Below are 16,354 nucleotides of genomic sequence, written 5' to 3'. Positions count from 1 at the left end.
CTGGGTGTGGTGGCAGGTGCCTGTAATCCCAGCTACTTGGGAGGCTGAGGAAGGAAAATCACTTAAACCTGGGAGGCAGGGGTTACAGTGAGCCAAGATTGCACCACTGCACTCCAACCTGGGTGACAAGAGTGAGACTCCATCTCAAAAAAAAAAAAAAAAGAAAAAGAAAGATAATTTCATTGACACAGATGACCTCTTATAGCATTCTGTAAATTCTTTTTTTTTTTTAAGACGAGCTCTCACTCCTATCACCCACACTGGAGTGCAGTGGTATAATCATGGCTCACTACAGCCTCAACTTCCCAGGATCAGGTTATTCTCCCACCTCAGCCTCCTAAGTAGCTGGGACTACAGGTGCATGCCACCATGCCCAGCTATTTTTTAATTTTTACTAGTAGAGACAGAGTCTCACCATGTTGCCCAGGCTGGTTCTGAACTCCTGAGCTCAAGCGATCCATCCAGCTTGGCCTCCCAAAGTGCTGGGGTTACAGGCACGAGCTGCTGTGCCAGCAAGCATTCTGTAAGTTCTAAAAATTCTCTCCAGAAATCAAACAGAATGGTGGTTCTCCTCTCCTGTTTTGATTGGCTGAGGCGGTGACCATGTCTTACTGAAATGCTTCTTTGCAAGCTTACAAGGCACCCTAAGTTAAACTGACTCCACTGCTCCCTTATTAGAGAAGCCAGTTATGTACTCATGAGCTCAAACAAGCCTACTGTGGCTTTGGTCGGTTCTGTCCTCATTCTCCCTTCCCCACTCCCCACTCCTTTACACAGAGCCTTTCACCACACTGATTCATCATCTCTTTTTTGTTCCTCTGGTTGACTCTTCAGTCATCTCTGTGCTCTTGTCATGGACAATTCTGTTTCTGCTTCTCTCTTCTCCTTTGCCTTCTCCTTCTCAGTACAACTTCTCAGAGTTTTGCTGTGTAGAGGAACCTCTAAAAGGAGCTACGGTTGGATGACATCTTCATGCCTTTAACAAATCGAAATGAAAACGGAAGAGTGTTACAGGATCCGGCAAAGAAGGGCCCTTAGTCATGGCTATTTCCCTGAGCTCAGTCCTTCCAGCTGAATCTCTGACTCTGTAGACTCTACTGATGTCAGATACAATATCACTGCTTCTCAGAAGCAGGTAGAGAATGTCATAGGCAACACAACGGGCTTCCTGAGTTGTGGCAAGAAGGAGAAATAGGGGTAGGGAGTAAGTGAATCAGTCCAGTGTAGTAAAGACACCCAGGCAGGAAGAGGCTTTGCATCTAGAGTCACTGTTCGTGCCCGAATCCATGGGGCTAGACTGGTAGGGAGTGATCAGGAAGGAGATGGGCCTGGATGCCACTTCACGGAAGAATAGTTGAATTTGCTGATGCTTAGTTTGGAAGAGAGAAACCTTGAAGACTTGATGATGGTTACCTTAGGCAATCAGAGAGAAAGTAGGGTGGAAAAAAGAGAACAATGTTCCAGAAGACAAAACCCAAGATAATCGGTAGAAACCAAAGGGAAGATAAGCTCTCAAAAAAAAAAAAATTTCCCTAATAACTTCGGCAACAAATTGTCCCAAGAAATAGTGAGCTTTTTAGCAATGTAACAGTTCATGTAGATACTGGCTCTTTCAGTAAATCAATAGAGAAATTAATGAATTGGGGCTCAAAGTTCTGGTGGGAATGTTTAGTATTAGTATATGGTTAGTATAGTGGCTAATATAAGGCCACTGACATTTTTAGATTAGGTAAAATCAGATTACAGAAATTTTAAATTTGAATTCATTATGGCAGGGTTTTCATGGTCAGGTTTTTTTTTTGGTGGGGGGGCCGGTGGCTTGCTCTGTCACCTAGGCTACAGTGCAGTGGTGTGATCGTAGCTTACTGCAGCCTTGACCTCCTGGGCTCAAGTTGAGACAGTATTCTCCTCAATAGGGTCTGGAGACAGAGAGCCTTCACTTCAGCTTCCAATTGGTCACAGACCAAGTCTTCATTGCATGAGTTATAACTTCACTTCAGCCTCTGATTGGTTGTAGATCACATCTTCATTTGCATAGGGTGTAACTTCACTTCAGCCTCCAATTGGTTGTGGGCCAAGTTTTTATTTACATAGGGTGCAACCAATGGGAAACCTCTAGAGGGTACTTAAAACCCAGAAGATTTTGTAACCTGTGGTCTTGAGCTGCTTACTTGAGCTACACCCACTCTGGAGTGTAGTTTCATTTCAATAAATCTGAGCGTTTATTGTTTCTTTCATTGTTTTGTATTTTCATTGCTTTATTTGTGCATTTTGTCCAATTCTTTGTTCAAAATGTCAAGAACATGGATGACCTGTAGTTGAGACCCTCCATGGGTAACAAAGTGATCCTCTCACTTCAGTCTCCTGAGTAGCTGGGACTACAGGTATGCACTACAACACCCAGCTAATTTTTACAAAAATTTTTATAGAGATGAGGTCTCACTATATTGTCTGTTGTCCAGGCTGGTTTTAAATTCCTGGGCTCAAGCAATCCCCCTACCTTGGCCTTCTAAAGTGCTGGGATTATAGGCATGAGCCACCATGCCTGGCCCCAGTGGTTGGATTTTAATGAGCAGTTTTAATGGTTGGATTTTAGACCTGGTGAGGAACTGGGTGCCCTATTGTATTCAAAAGAATTTGTCTAGAATTTAGCTTTAAGGCCAGCTTATGTAGCTATCCTTAGCCATATAAGATGATTTAGAGAATGGCAAGACTTCCAAATGAGACTGGAAATAAAGGAGGGGGAAGAGAAACAGGTTTGGAAAAAAAGAGGATGAATTTGATGTTCAGTTTGGGGAACCAAAGAAACATCCCTAAGGAAGTGTCCAATAATGAGATTGCGGAGGCAAATCTGAAACCTGGAGAAATGGTCAGGGCTAATGGAGATGCCAAAAGCCCTTAAAGTCCTATAGAACTATTCACGGAAGGAAAGAAAATGGCTGACGATAAAGCTGAAAAAACCTCTACATTTAAGGAATTTATAGAGGAAACTTAGAATTAGTGGTTAAAGAGGTAGAAGGAGAACTGAGAGAGTCATGTCATAAAAACCAAGGGAAGAGAGGATGTCTAGGAACAACCCATAATCCCAATGTTTGGGAAGAGTTAAAGAAGATGAAGACTTAGGAGAAGTCTTGAGATTTGCCTAGTTGTACTTGTCGGAAAGACATCAAAATGCAGGAGTCAAGAAATAAAAGCAAGAAGAAACGGGACAACAGCAGGTATCAGTTACTTTTGAAAGCAGTGCGTGGAAGGAGATGGGAGAGGTAGAAGGGCCAGGGAGAAAAGGAATTTGGCAGGAGAGACTTGCGAACAGAGTTGGAAAGTGGCTAGAGCGACCAGAGAGAAGAGGGACCAAAGGAGGCAAAATCCTGAAGGAGGCATGGAAGGAGAGGACTCACAGGACCGGAAGGGAAGTTAGCCAGCAAGAGAGGGGGGAACTTCTTTTTGATATGGAAAGGAAGGAAAAGTGAATATGTGAAAGACAGAGACATTGGAGATGAACGAGGAAGGGATCCTGGGACTGAGTAAACAGACAAGTCTATGCTGAGGTTCCAGGCACTCTGGGGACTGAAAACACTGGGCGACTCTCTCTGCTCCCTCATTCACCAGCCTGCTCCTCTCCAGTTCCCAGGAATGGGCTTCTTACAGCCAACGCTGGGAAAGTCGTTTTTGCTCAATTGCAAAACAACTAAAGTTAGCTCAGTCTTTGATCAGATACAGAAGAGGAGAAGGGGCTGCCTGTATTGGTCTGTTTTCATGTTGCTAATAAGGACATGGCCAAGACTGGATAATTTATAAAGGAAGGCGGTTTAATGGACTCTCAGTTCACATGGCTGGGGAGCCATCACAATCATGGCTGAAGGCAAATGGGGAGCAAAGTCACATCTTACATGGTGGCAGTCAAGAGAGCTTGTGCAGGGGAACTCCCCTTTATAAAACCATCAGATCTCGTGAGACTTATTCACTGTCACAAGATCAGCACAGGAAAAACCCGCCCCCATGATTCAATTACCTCCCATCATGTCCCTCCCGCAACATGTGGGAATTCTGGGAGCTACATTTCAAGATGAGATTTGGGTGGGGACACAGCCAAACCATATCTCTGCCTGAAGGCCTCTGAGGGGCTGAGGAAAGGGAAGGTAAGAGGAAAGCAATTTAAATATTCTGTGAGGGTTATATTATTAAACATGCCTTCCCAACCTCCAGCTTACTTTTTGTCCCTGTAATTTTTTCATGTTTTAATTGAGAACACGAAACACAGTTAGAAACAGAGGGAAGGGGAAGAAATTAATACATATTGGCCACTTACTATGTGTCTGCATGGAGTTGGGGCTTTACGAAGTATGATAGAAAGAATAATGCCCCCCACAAAGATGTCCACATCCTAATCCCCAAGACCTGTAAGATTTATCTTACATGGCAAAAGAGACTTTGCAGGTATGATTGAATTAAAGATTTGAGATGGGGGAGATTATCCTGGTGGGCCTAATGTAAACATAAGGGTCCTTTTAAGAGGGAGATGAGATGGTCAGAATAGGCAATGCCACAAAGGAAGCAGAGGTTAGTGATGCGAGGAGGGGGCCCTGAGTCAAGGGATGTAGGTGGCTTCTAGAAGGTGGAAAAGGAAAGGCACCAGATCTTCCCCTAGAGCCTCCAGAAGGAATGCAGCCCTGGTCACATTGGTTTTAGGATTTCTGACCTCTAGAATTGTTAAGATGCTAAATTTGTGTTGTTTTAAGACATTAGGGACTGCACACGGTGGCTCATGCTTGTAATCCCAGCACTTTGGGAGGCTGAGGTGGGTGGATCACTTGAGGTCAGGAGTTTGAGACCAGCCTGGCCAACATGGCAAGATCCCGTCTCTACTAAAAATACAAAAAAATTAGCCAGGCATGGTGGTGGGAGCCTGTAATCCTAGCTACTCTGGAGGCTGAAGCAGGAGAATTGCTTGAATCCAGCAGACGGAGGTTTCAGTGGGCCAAGATGGCACCACTGCACTCCAGCCTGGGCGACAGAGTGAGATGCCATCTCAAGAAAAAAAGAAAAAGAAAAAAAGACATTAGGTTTAGGTTTGTTGTAGTTTGCTACAGCAGCAATAGAAATTAATGTACATAGTTTGTTTAACATAAAAATTTAAAAGAAGCCTTAAGGTTTTATAATGCCCACTTTTACAGGTGAGTGACAGAGATATAACCCACCTAAGGTTATGAAACCTGAATCAGGTTCTGAACTCAAATCTCCATGATATTTTTATGAGAAGTAAATGAGCATTTTAAGACCCAATCTCTGACCTCAAGGAACAATCTAATAAGCTATGTATGTAAAAACTATAATGCAAGGTAAAAATGCAAGTCTCTTATAACACAGAAGTAAAGTGCTGTGGCCCTTCAAGGATGGAAAGATACCTGATTGGAGAGGCAGGGAAGGCTTCACAGAGGTGGCCTCTGAGCAGAGTCTTGAAGGATGTGTTAGACTGCTACATGCAGAAAAGGGGGACCATTACGAGTTGAAGAAAGAGTTTAAGTAAGAGAAACTCACAGGGTTTGTTGGGATTTCAGTCTTGACTGGTGGAGTGGGAGTGAAGGAGACCAGCAGAAGGCACACAGCTAGAAAGTGAGATGGGAACAGATCATGGAATATCCAGAACACTAAACTGAGGAAGTGTAGAAGTATTGTGTGGGCTATAGGAAGCCACTGCAAGTTTTGAGCTGTGATATGATCAAAAAAACCAGGGAGATAAACAATAAGATATTGATCATGAAGTCATTAAATAATAATGTCTTGGCTGGGCGCGGTGGCTCCTACCCGTAATCGAGCACTTTGGGAAGCCAAGGCAGGAGGATCGTATGAGGCCAGGAGCTCAAGATCAGCCTGGGCAACATGGTGAGACATCGTCTCTACAAAAAATATATATATTTTAATACAATGTATTTAAACTACTCAAGGCCAGGCACGGTGGCTCACACCTGTGAAACCAGCACTCTGGGAGGCCACGGCAGGCAGATTATCTGAGGTCGGGGTTTGAGATCAGCCTGGTAAAAATGGTGAAACACTGCTTCTACTAAAAATACAAAAATTAGTTGGACGTGGTGGTGCACACCTATAATCCTAGCTACTCGGGAGGCTGGGGCAGGAGAATCACTTGAACCTGGGAGGTGGAGTTTGCAGTGAACCAAGATTGTACCACTGCACTAAAGCCTGGGCAACAGGATGAGACCCCGTCTCAAAAAACAAACAAACAAACAAACAAACAAACAACAACAAAAAACGGCCAGGCGCGGTGGCTCACGCCTGTAATCCCAGCACCCTGGGAGGCTGAGGTGGGTGGGTGGGTCACTTGAGGTCAGGAGTTCAAGACCAGCCTGGCCAACATGGCGAAACTCTGTCTCTACTAAAAGTACAAAAATTAGCCAGGTGTGGTGTCTGGCACCTGTAATCCCAGCTACTCAGGAGGCTAAAGCAGGAGAATCGCTTGAACCCGGGAGGCGGAGGTTGCAATTAGCTGAGACGGTGCCACTGTACTCCAGCCTGGGTGACAAGAGTGAGACTCCGTCTCAAACAAACAAACAAACAACAGCAGCAACAACAACAACAAAAACAAACAAAAAACCCCACAACCTACTCCAAAGTAGCTGGGGTGATGTTTTTGGTCAGCAGGTTCCCTTGCCCTTTGGCTTGGGGTTGGGTTTGGCCAATGTGGAGCATCAGTGGGCAATTGCAGGGAGAAGAGAGAGTGAGGTTAGCGTGTATATTCCCTCACTGTCTTCCTGGGAGGTTATCTTTGCCTGGATGTGTTCCCTGAAGGAAAGTCATCACTGCTATCATGGTGACCCTCTTCACGCAAATCTTTCCTTCCAGGTTCTGGTAACTGCACTTTCTCCTCACCTCTTCATGTCCAGGAATGGTTTCTCTGCATCGTATCCATACCTTTGTGAACAGTCCCTTTCTTAAACTCTCCTCAGTTTATCTAATTGGAGTAGGCCATCTATTTCCTACAGGGACCCTGCCCAGTGCAATTGTCCTAGCCCCACACAGATTCTCTCTGATCCCCAGATCTCTCCTCTTGCCCCAAGGAAGTAGGATGGGTGAGCAGTGTTCTCAGTTCAGGTCTAGTTCTCACTTATAGCTAACTGTACACGTTTCTCACTGTTGCAGGAGGAAGCTTCAGGCATTTTCAAAAAATTTATTTTGTTATCTTCACAAACACTCACAATTAAAGATCTGCTTGGGTATGGAGTTAACTCAGTCCATACCTCCTCCTCCTCCTGAGTAGATTAGAGTTAATATTGTGGCACCCAATTTCTAATGAGTGGAAAAAATAAAAACCTTAAAAACATGTCTGTTCTTTAAAAAATATATATAGACATGCATTATTTTATTTTATTATTTTTTTGTTGTTATTGAGACGAAGTCTCATTCTGTCACCCAGGCTGGAGTGCAGTGGTGCAATCTTGACTCACTACAACCTCCGCCTCCTGGGTTCAAGCAATTCTCTTGTCTCAGCCTCCCGAGTAGCTGGGACTACAGGTGTGCGCCACCATGCCTGGCTAATTTTTGTACTTTTTTAGTAGAGACAGGGTTTTGCCATGTTGGCCAGGCAGGTCTCAAACTCCTGGCCTCAAGTGATCGGCCTCCCAAAGTGCTGGGATTACAGGTATGAGCACCACGCCCAGCCAATATATTTTTTATTTTAATAGCTTTTGAGGTACAAGTGTTTTTTACTTACATGGATGAATTGTATAGTGTGAAATCTGAGATTTTAGTGTGCTTGTCACCGAGTAGTGTACACTGTGCCAATATGTAGTCTTTTATCCCTTACCGCCTTCAAAAACATGCCTGTTCTGACCCAGCACATCCTTTTTCAGCAATTTAACCTAAGGAAAGGGTCAGTGGATAAATGTAAAGACTCAGCTACAGAGATGTCCACTGCAGCGTTGCTTATAAATACAAAAACTGGAAGCAACCATAATGTCAAGCCTCAGTAGACTGGTTAAATAACTATGATGTATCTAATATAGTGGAATATAATAGAATGCTATTTAGACATGAAAAGAATGTTGTAGAAGAGTATGAACAGATGACCATGTATTTTTAAAAATTTTGTTTCGTCTTTTTTTTTCCTTTTTATTTTTTGCAAGTTAACTTTAAATTGGGGAATAATTTTTAGATTTATAGAAAAGTTGCAAAGATAGTGCAGAATTCCCTTATACCCTTCACGCAGTTTCCCCTAATGTTACCTCTTACATAACCATAATATACTTATCAAAATAAATACAATGTTATTGACTAAACTACTTTATTCAGATTTTACCAGTTTTTCCGTGAATGTACTTTTTCTGTTCCAGGATCCAATCCAGAATACCACATTATATTTAGCCAAAATATACTTTGCAGGGAAAAAATTGTAAGGAAGACTGCAAAAATATGCATCCAAATGTTAACAGAAATGTACCAGTTAAGACTTTTTGGTTGTAAGCGTCAGAAACTGACTTTGGCAACCTTGTGAAATAGGAATTTGTTAGAAGGATGTGGCACATCTCATTTAAATAAAGGAAAAAGTAAACAACCAACTCTTGGAAAGGACAGAACCAAGGCTGCTCTAGCGTTCAAGACAAGAGGGACTGTCTATTTTTTTCTGAATAGGGAGCCATCACTAGGGTGATGTTTTTGGTCTCTGGATCACTCTGCTTAAGACCTAAACTCTGGAAAGGGTGAATCTGTTGGACCAAGCCCGGGCCACTCAGCCGTCCTTTGGCCAGGGACACTGGGGCACCTTGACCAACATTTCCTCTGCCTTGCAATGGCAATGGAGAAAAAGTAATTCCCTAGAGAAAAATAGAAATTCTGTACCCCAAAATACAAGGCATAAATATTGATAAAGCAAAAGAAGATATATCTGGAATAAGTGACTATCTCTAAAGTTATGGGTGAATGACTTTTTTTCCTCTGAGTTTTCCAAATGTTACAAATAAACATGTATAGCTTTTATAATAGCCATAAAAAGCTTATTTTAATATTCTTGTGTCTAAAGTTAACAAATCAAGTAAGCAGATTTTAGTATCGACAGGCCTACTTTTTGTCTGCGTGTTCAAATCATTACACCTGGACCAAGAAAGTGGCATTGGGAATGGACAGGAAGGGATAGAGAGCAGAGATGCTTTAAAGGAAGACTCCAAGAGAACTTGGCCCTGACTAGTTACAGGAGATGGAGGAGAAGGACAAATTAGAGTTGATTCCAGACTCCCGAGCAACAATCACAGGGAAAATGGTGTTCCATGGCCAAAACACTGAAGTGATGGGCACAGTGAGCTGCCTGGGGTAAGGAAGGTGGCAAGTTCTCCTAGCATGTGGCTTTCATTTTCCTCATCTGACCTCCAGGGCTGACGATGAATCTTCAGAGCCTGTGAACACCAATGTGGTCCTGCGGTATGATGGGCTGATCACCTGGGATGCACCGGCCATCACCAAAAGCTCCTGTGTGGTGGATGTCACCTACTTCCCTTTTGACAACCAGCAGTGCAACCTGACTTTTGGTTCCTGGACCTACAATGGCAATCAGGTAGACATATTCAACGCCCTGGACAGCGGAGATCTCTCTGACTTCATTGAAGATGTGGAATGGGAGGTCCATGGCATGCCTGCTGTGAAGAATGTGATCTCCTATGGCTGCTGCTCTGAGCCTTACCCGGATGTCACATTCACCCTCCTTCTGAAGAGGAGGTCCTCATTCTATATTGTCAACCTCCTCATCCCATGTGTCCTCATATCTTTTCTGGCTCCTCTGAGTTTTTATCTCCCAGCAGCATCTGGAGAAAAGGTCTCCCTGGGAGTGACCATCCTGTTGGCCATGACTGTATTTCAACTAATGGTAGCAGAAATCATGCCGGCCTCAGAAAATGTCCCCCTGATAGGTGAGTTTAAGTGTCTTCCACTTCAAGCCCAGCTTTGTAGTGCCTGGGGTCATGCCTTTAAGGTTGTGTGTGTGCCTTTAAACTTGAAACAATGGAGCCAATTTCAGACTCAATACAGACTGTCTCGAATTTTTCTGGTGGTTGCAGTTAGCATCTTTCAATATAGATAAGGCTTTTGGAATCAAAACTGGTCTTATGGTCTCTGGGTTTACACAAAAGAGCAATGAAAAGCATTACACTTTAGAGCAGTGGTTCTCAAAGTGGTGGTTCCCAGATGTACAGCATTGGCATCACCTGGGAACTTATAGAAACGCAAAACCTCAGGGCCCACCCTAAGCCTACTGAATCAGACATTCTGGAGATAAGGCCCTGGCGTCCTGTTTTAACAAGCTTCTGAGTGATTCTGATGCATTTTCCGTTTAAGTCTGAAATCCACTGACTCAGAGGTTAAAACCTGATTTTGAAGTCAAAGAAACCTGCATTTGAATGCTGACTTCACTGTTCACTCCTTGATCAAACTTAGGCAAGTTACTTGTTCTCTTAGTCTCTGCTTCATCATCTGTAAAATTTGTGTGTCACTGCTTAGTGCATGCCCTGGCATATGGTAAGTACTGAGTAAACAGTGACTATTGTTATCATTTCATGTGACAAGGGCTTTCTTCTTGGGAAGAGTGGCAAACATGGCAGAAAGATGTGCTTTTTAAGCCTGACGTCTACCCTTAACAGAAAAATTTCATCTGCATTGGGTATAATAGCAGTGGAAGAGCTTATTAAAATGCAAGTTCCTACACCCGGAGAGTTTGATTTAGCAACTTGGCCAAGATTTGAGAATCTGAGATGATTCCAAAGCAGACTAAATTTTCAAAAATCTACAATAATGAAATGTCCCTCCAAGGACTGGAGTGCAGACTGAGGGTACCACCCCTGCCTCCCCTATCCTTGCCTAGCTTGTTCTGAGGGCTTTCCTATCCTCTTTAATGTCTACTTTCTGCCTCCAATACCCTTGAGATCCAACATCTCCATCTCAAGGACTTGCTGTTGTAACAGATGCTTACCAGAATCAAGCTAGATCTAAGTTTGAGTTCCTTAAAGTAAGCAATAAGGAGAAATTCTAGAACACCAAGGAACTTAGAGTCCAAAATCAAGAGATGTTGCCTTGCCCTTTTACTCTTTACTGAGTCCAATTACCCAATATTGAGATGATACTACAGTGGCTTCTCCATTTGGAGATATGTTCCTTTTTATGTCTCTCCTTGCAAAATACATACACACACACACACACACACACACACACACACACACACAGCCCTCTTTTTCAGAATTAAACACAGAAGGCTTTTCGTCCTCTAATAAAAAGGAGATGTATTGGCATTTTATTACCTCTCCTGAGGCAGAAATGATTGGCAGTGATGATCATAGCCCTGTTCGAGGAAAGATCATGGGACGGTCCCACTCTCTTCTTGGGCAGTGACATTATCTAGCAAGCTGGCACAATTTCTAAAGACAGATGTCTCACAGGAATTTCTTGTTCTGTTTTTATGAAAATATGAAATTTATATTTTTAAAATTAAATTTATATTTTTAAATTTTATTTTAATTTATTTTTATTATTTAAAAATGAAGGCTGGGCATGGTAGCTCATGCTTGTAATACTAGCACTTTGGGAGGCCGAGGCAGGCAGATCACTTGAGGTCAGGAGTTCAAGACCAGCCTGGCCAACATGGTGAGACCCTGTCTCTATAAAAAGAATTAGCTGGGCATGGTGGTGTGTGCCTGTAATCCCAGTTACTTGGGAGGCTGAGACAGGAGAATCACTTGAATCCGGGAGGTGAAGGTTGCAGTGAGCCACGATTGCACCACTGCACTCCAACCTGGGCAATAGAGTGAGACTTTGTCTCAAAATAATATATATATGTAGAAAAAAAATAAAAAATTAAAAAGATAGGGTCTCACTATGTTGGCTAGGCTGGTCTTGAACTCCTGGGCTCAAGTGATCCTCCCACCTTGACCTCCCAAAGTTACAGGTGTGAGTCACCGCAACTGGCTGAAATTTATCTTTTTAGGAAAAGTGCACACAGATCTTGAGAACATTTATTTAACAATTATAATTTGTTATTCATAGCACCCATGGAATGTGTTCACAATATTACAGAAATATGCTTAGGTTTTCTGCATCAAATGTAGCCCTTGATATAGGTTTCTGGCCCATGACCTTTACCATTTTAAGAAATGTCTCATATATTAACTCAGAGTTTTTGACAAATAATAAGTAGATGATAAACATTATCAAATACTTTGTCTTCATCTATTAAGATAATGTGAGTTTTCTCTTTTACTCATCAATGTCGTGAATTACATCAATAAGTCTTCTGATGTTGAACTCTTTTGTATAACTGGACCAAACTCTTTTTTTATGATACATTATCCTTTTAAGACACTGTTGGATTCAGTTAGCTAATATTTTGTAGAAGTTTCTCAAATATGTCGATTAGTGAAATGGCTTTAATATTTCTTTTCTTGTCACTTTTGGAATCAGGTCAAATGGACTTCACAAAATGAACTGGGCAGTTTTCCCTCTTTTTCTATTTCTAGAACAAGTTGCATAAGATGGGAATTATTTGTTCCTTGAAAGTTTGGTAAAACTCACCTATAAATTCTTTTTGGGCCTAGAGCCTTTGGTGGGGGGATGGTGTTTGATTGATTCCTATTTCTATTAAAGTGTTCTTTATTCTTGCACTAATTTTGACACCTGACATTTTTCCAGCAGTTTCACCTAGATTATCAAATATGTTATTATACAGCTATTTTTATTTTTGTTTTTTGAGACATAGTCTAGCTCTGTTGCCCAGACTGGAGTGCAGTGGCGTAATCTCGGCTCACTGCAAGCTTTGCCTCCTGGATTCAAGTGATTGTCCTGCCTCAGCCTCCTGAGTAGCTGGGATCACAGGCACTTGCCACCACAGCCGGCTAATGTTTTTTATATTTTTAGTAGAGATGGGGTTTCACCATGTTGGCCAGGCTGGTCTCCAACTCCTGACCTCAAGTGATCCACCAGCCTCAGCCTCCCAAAGTGCTGGGATTCCCAAAGTGGTGGGATTACAGGTGTGAGCCACCGCACCCGACTACACAGTTATTTATAATATTGTACTATTTTATAAGTCTTTTCCATCTTCTCTCTCTCTTTCCCTTCCTGTATGTCTCTCTCTATCCTGTAAGTGGTCTTATCAAAGGTTTATCAATTTTATTACTTTTTCAAAACTTTGCTTTTGGTTTTGTTCATCTTCTTGGATTTTTATTCTATATTTCATAAATTTGTAGCCTTATCTTAATTGTTTCCTTCCTTAATTTCACTTTTTCATCAACATGTGCTTTATATAATCACAGTTTGAGGACTAATAGTGACACAGTCTCCTTTCTTACCCAATAGCAATTGGCTTTCATATTAATGAGGTCTGAAGACAGTTCTGAGAACTGGTCAAGTTCATTAATTGTTTGTTTGTTGAGTGTGGAAAAATTTTTCACCTCATGATCTCAGGAAATATTTCCAAACTTTTTAATTTCGAGCCAGGAACAGTGCTGAGAACTTCACATGTGTCATCTCAATTAAGCCTCCTCATATTCCTGCGAGTTAGATATTATTACTATGCCCACTTTACGACCAGGAAACTGAGGCTTAGCAGGATTATATGCCTTGCTGAAGGCCACAAGTGCAGGGAGTGATACAGCTGGGATTTGAATCCAGGAAGTCAGATTCAAAAGTCTATACTACAGCTGGGTGCGGTGGCTCACACCTGTAATCCTAGCATTTTGGGAGGCCGGGGTAGGCAGATCACTCAAGGTCAGGAGTTCGAGACCAGCCTGGCCAAGATGGCGAACCCCCCCCACTAAAAATACAAAAATTAGCTGGGTGTGATGGCAGGCGCCTGTAATCCCAGCTACTTGGGAGGCTGAGGCAGGAGAGTCGCTTGAACCTGGGAGCCAGAGGTTGCAGTGAGCCGAGATTACACCACTGCACTCCAGCGTGGGCGACAGAGTGAGACTTTGTCTCAAAAAAAAAAAAAAAAAAAAGTCTATACTAGTAACCACTAGGGTATAACACCTCCTTAGAAAGAGTGTTTGTTTCTTTTTAAGCCAAATATAGTCATGTGCCTCATAACAATGTTTTGGTAAATGACAGACCGTGTATATAACAACAGTCCCATAAGATTATAATGTCAATTTTCACTTTATCTTTTCTATGTTTAGACACACAAATACTTAACCGTTTGATAATCATGTGTATAATTGCCTGCAGTATTCAATACAGTAACATGCTGCACAGATTTGTAGCCTCAAATCAACAGTCTATACCGTGCAACCTAGGTGTGTAGAAGGCTATACCATCTAGGTCTGTGGACATACACTCTATGATGTTCACACAACAGCAAAATCACCTAATGACTAATAACTTTCTCAGAATATATCCCTGTTGTTAAGTGACTCATGGCTGTATGAGGACCATTTTAAAGCAAATTCAGTTACAGTTGTTATTTTAATTCCAGGTAAATACTACATTGCCACGATGGCCCTAATCACAGCCTCCACTGCCTTGACCATCATGGTGATGAATATCCACTTCTGTGGGGCCGAGGCCCGGCCAGTGCCACACTGGGCCAGGGTGGTCATCCTGAAATACATGTCCAGGGTCTTGTTTGTCTATGATGTGGGTGAAAGCTGCCTCAGCCCGCACCACAGTAGAGAGCGGGACCACCCCACGAAAGTTTACAGCCAACTCCCAGAGTCTAACCCGAAAACAGCCAGGAACAAAGACCTTTCCAGAAAGAAGGGCATGAACAAACGCTTAAAGAACGACCTGGGCTGCCAGGGTGAGAACCCTCAGGAGGCCGAGAGTTACTGTGCACAGTACAAAGTGCTGACGAGGAATATCGAGTACATCGCCAAGTGCCTCAAAGACCACAAGGCCACCAATTCCAAAGGCAGTGAATGGAAGAAGGTGGCGAAAGTCATAGACCGATTCTTCATGTGGGTTTTCTTCATCATGGTGCTTGTGATGACTATTTTGATCATAGCAAGAGCGGATTAGTCACAGATATTGGCTTTGCTATCTCGGTAGAAATTCATACAATTCCCTGTGATCTATTCCAGTGTTCTTCCAAGATTTTTGTTCGTCTATAATTTAGGGGTTATGTTGTCTGTACGTTTTATTTTTAACCTCAAATCAATGTCGAAGCTTCTACCCTGTCAAATTAAGCAGGAGATCCAAAATTTCAAGGGTAGGAAGATGGAAGAAATAGGGAAAGAGACCTTTTATAGCCCACCATAGCGGTGGGTGACTGGCCTCTAGTTTATACAATGATTCACCTCTTTGGCAGTACAGATAACAAAATACACTTTACTGGTAAAATTTAAAACAAAAAGGCAAAACAAACCAAACTCGTTTTCCCCTTAGTTCCCCTTAAACCATGCTTTAAAAAATGAAATAGTCATATATATGTTAGTGTGATTTAAGTCTCAATGGTACCTTATTCAGGCATAGTGCATTTGAAGTCATATCTCAAATAGTGGAATAAAAGCTTTTGTCCCATGTGAAGAAAGTCTAAGCATCAGCTGTTTAACGGGGAAAGAGCTTGCTTCATAATGGTGAGGTTGTATATGTTGGTTATGTTTTATATAAACCCAAAAGATGAAGTCATTCCTGCATTTACCCCTTGATTAAAATATGATAGATGAGGTTCTTCCTGTCTTGTATCAAAATAAGGTGATTAGCAAGCTGGGCTCATCCATTCATTCACTGAACTTTTCACCAAACATGGATCACGTTTTTCCTACATGTAATAAAAGCGACATGATTCACATTTTATTGGGTGTCACAGCAATTCTTATGCACAAGTCTGATCACTTGGATCCTCATAACAATTCTGTGAGTTGGGGAGGTGAGTATTACTATTCTTTCTCAGAGAAAGAAACTGTGGCTTAAAAGGCGGGTATAAGTGACCTGCCTCCTCAACATCCAACAAGGTGTAAGTGGAACTGGGACTCAGCCCTCAGCACTGGGACTCAGAGTTGGGCTACGTCTGCTAAAGTCACCCTGCTTTAGGCCATGACAAATTATGATTTAGCATAGGAGAGACTGAGAGATTCTTGTTCTTAATTCTGAACTTTCTGCCCTAATTTACTTCCTGTATGTCTCAACTTCTTTCCTACTTTCAATAAAATGTGACTTCAAATCCACCCCCCATTCCCACCTAGATTAAAATGATCCAAGGCTGGGCGCAGTGGCTCACATCTATAATCCCTTTTCTTTTTTTTTTTTTTTTTTTTTTTTGAGAGGGAGTCTCACTGTCACCCAGGCTGGAGTGCAGTGGCATGACCTTGGCTCACTGCAAACTCTGCCTCCCAGGTTTAAGCAATTCTCTTGCTTCAGCCTCCCTAGTAGCTGGGAC

At 42.3% G+C, this 16,354-nt stretch overlaps 1 protein-coding gene across 2 annotated transcripts in view; it reads left to right on the top strand.

Annotated features, from left to right (window-relative positions):
• LOC105487723 (cholinergic receptor nicotinic alpha 9 subunit) overlaps positions 1–16,121 on the top strand; it is a 28,476-nt gene extending 12,355 nt beyond the window's left edge. For both annotated transcript variants that reach the window (XM_011751322.3, XM_011751323.3), the window contains 2 exons: positions 9,379–9,911; positions 14,453–16,121. In XM_011751322.3, the coding sequence (XP_011749624.1) occupies positions 9,379–9,911; positions 14,453–14,994 (1,075 nt within the window). In that variant the 3' untranslated portion in view covers positions 14,995–16,121. The remainder of the gene's footprint in view (positions 1–9,378; positions 9,912–14,452) is intronic.
• The last annotated feature ends 233 nt before the right edge of the window (positions 16,122–16,354 follow it).

Source organism: Macaca nemestrina, chromosome 3 (assembly GCF_043159975.1).
Source record: "Macaca nemestrina isolate mMacNem1 chromosome 3, mMacNem.hap1, whole genome shotgun sequence".
In the NCBI taxonomy this organism is placed as follows: Eukaryota; Metazoa; Chordata; class Mammalia; order Primates; family Cercopithecidae; genus Macaca; species Macaca nemestrina.
Note: the sequence above shows the minus strand (reverse complement) of the source record. Positions and strands in the feature narration are given on the sequence as shown.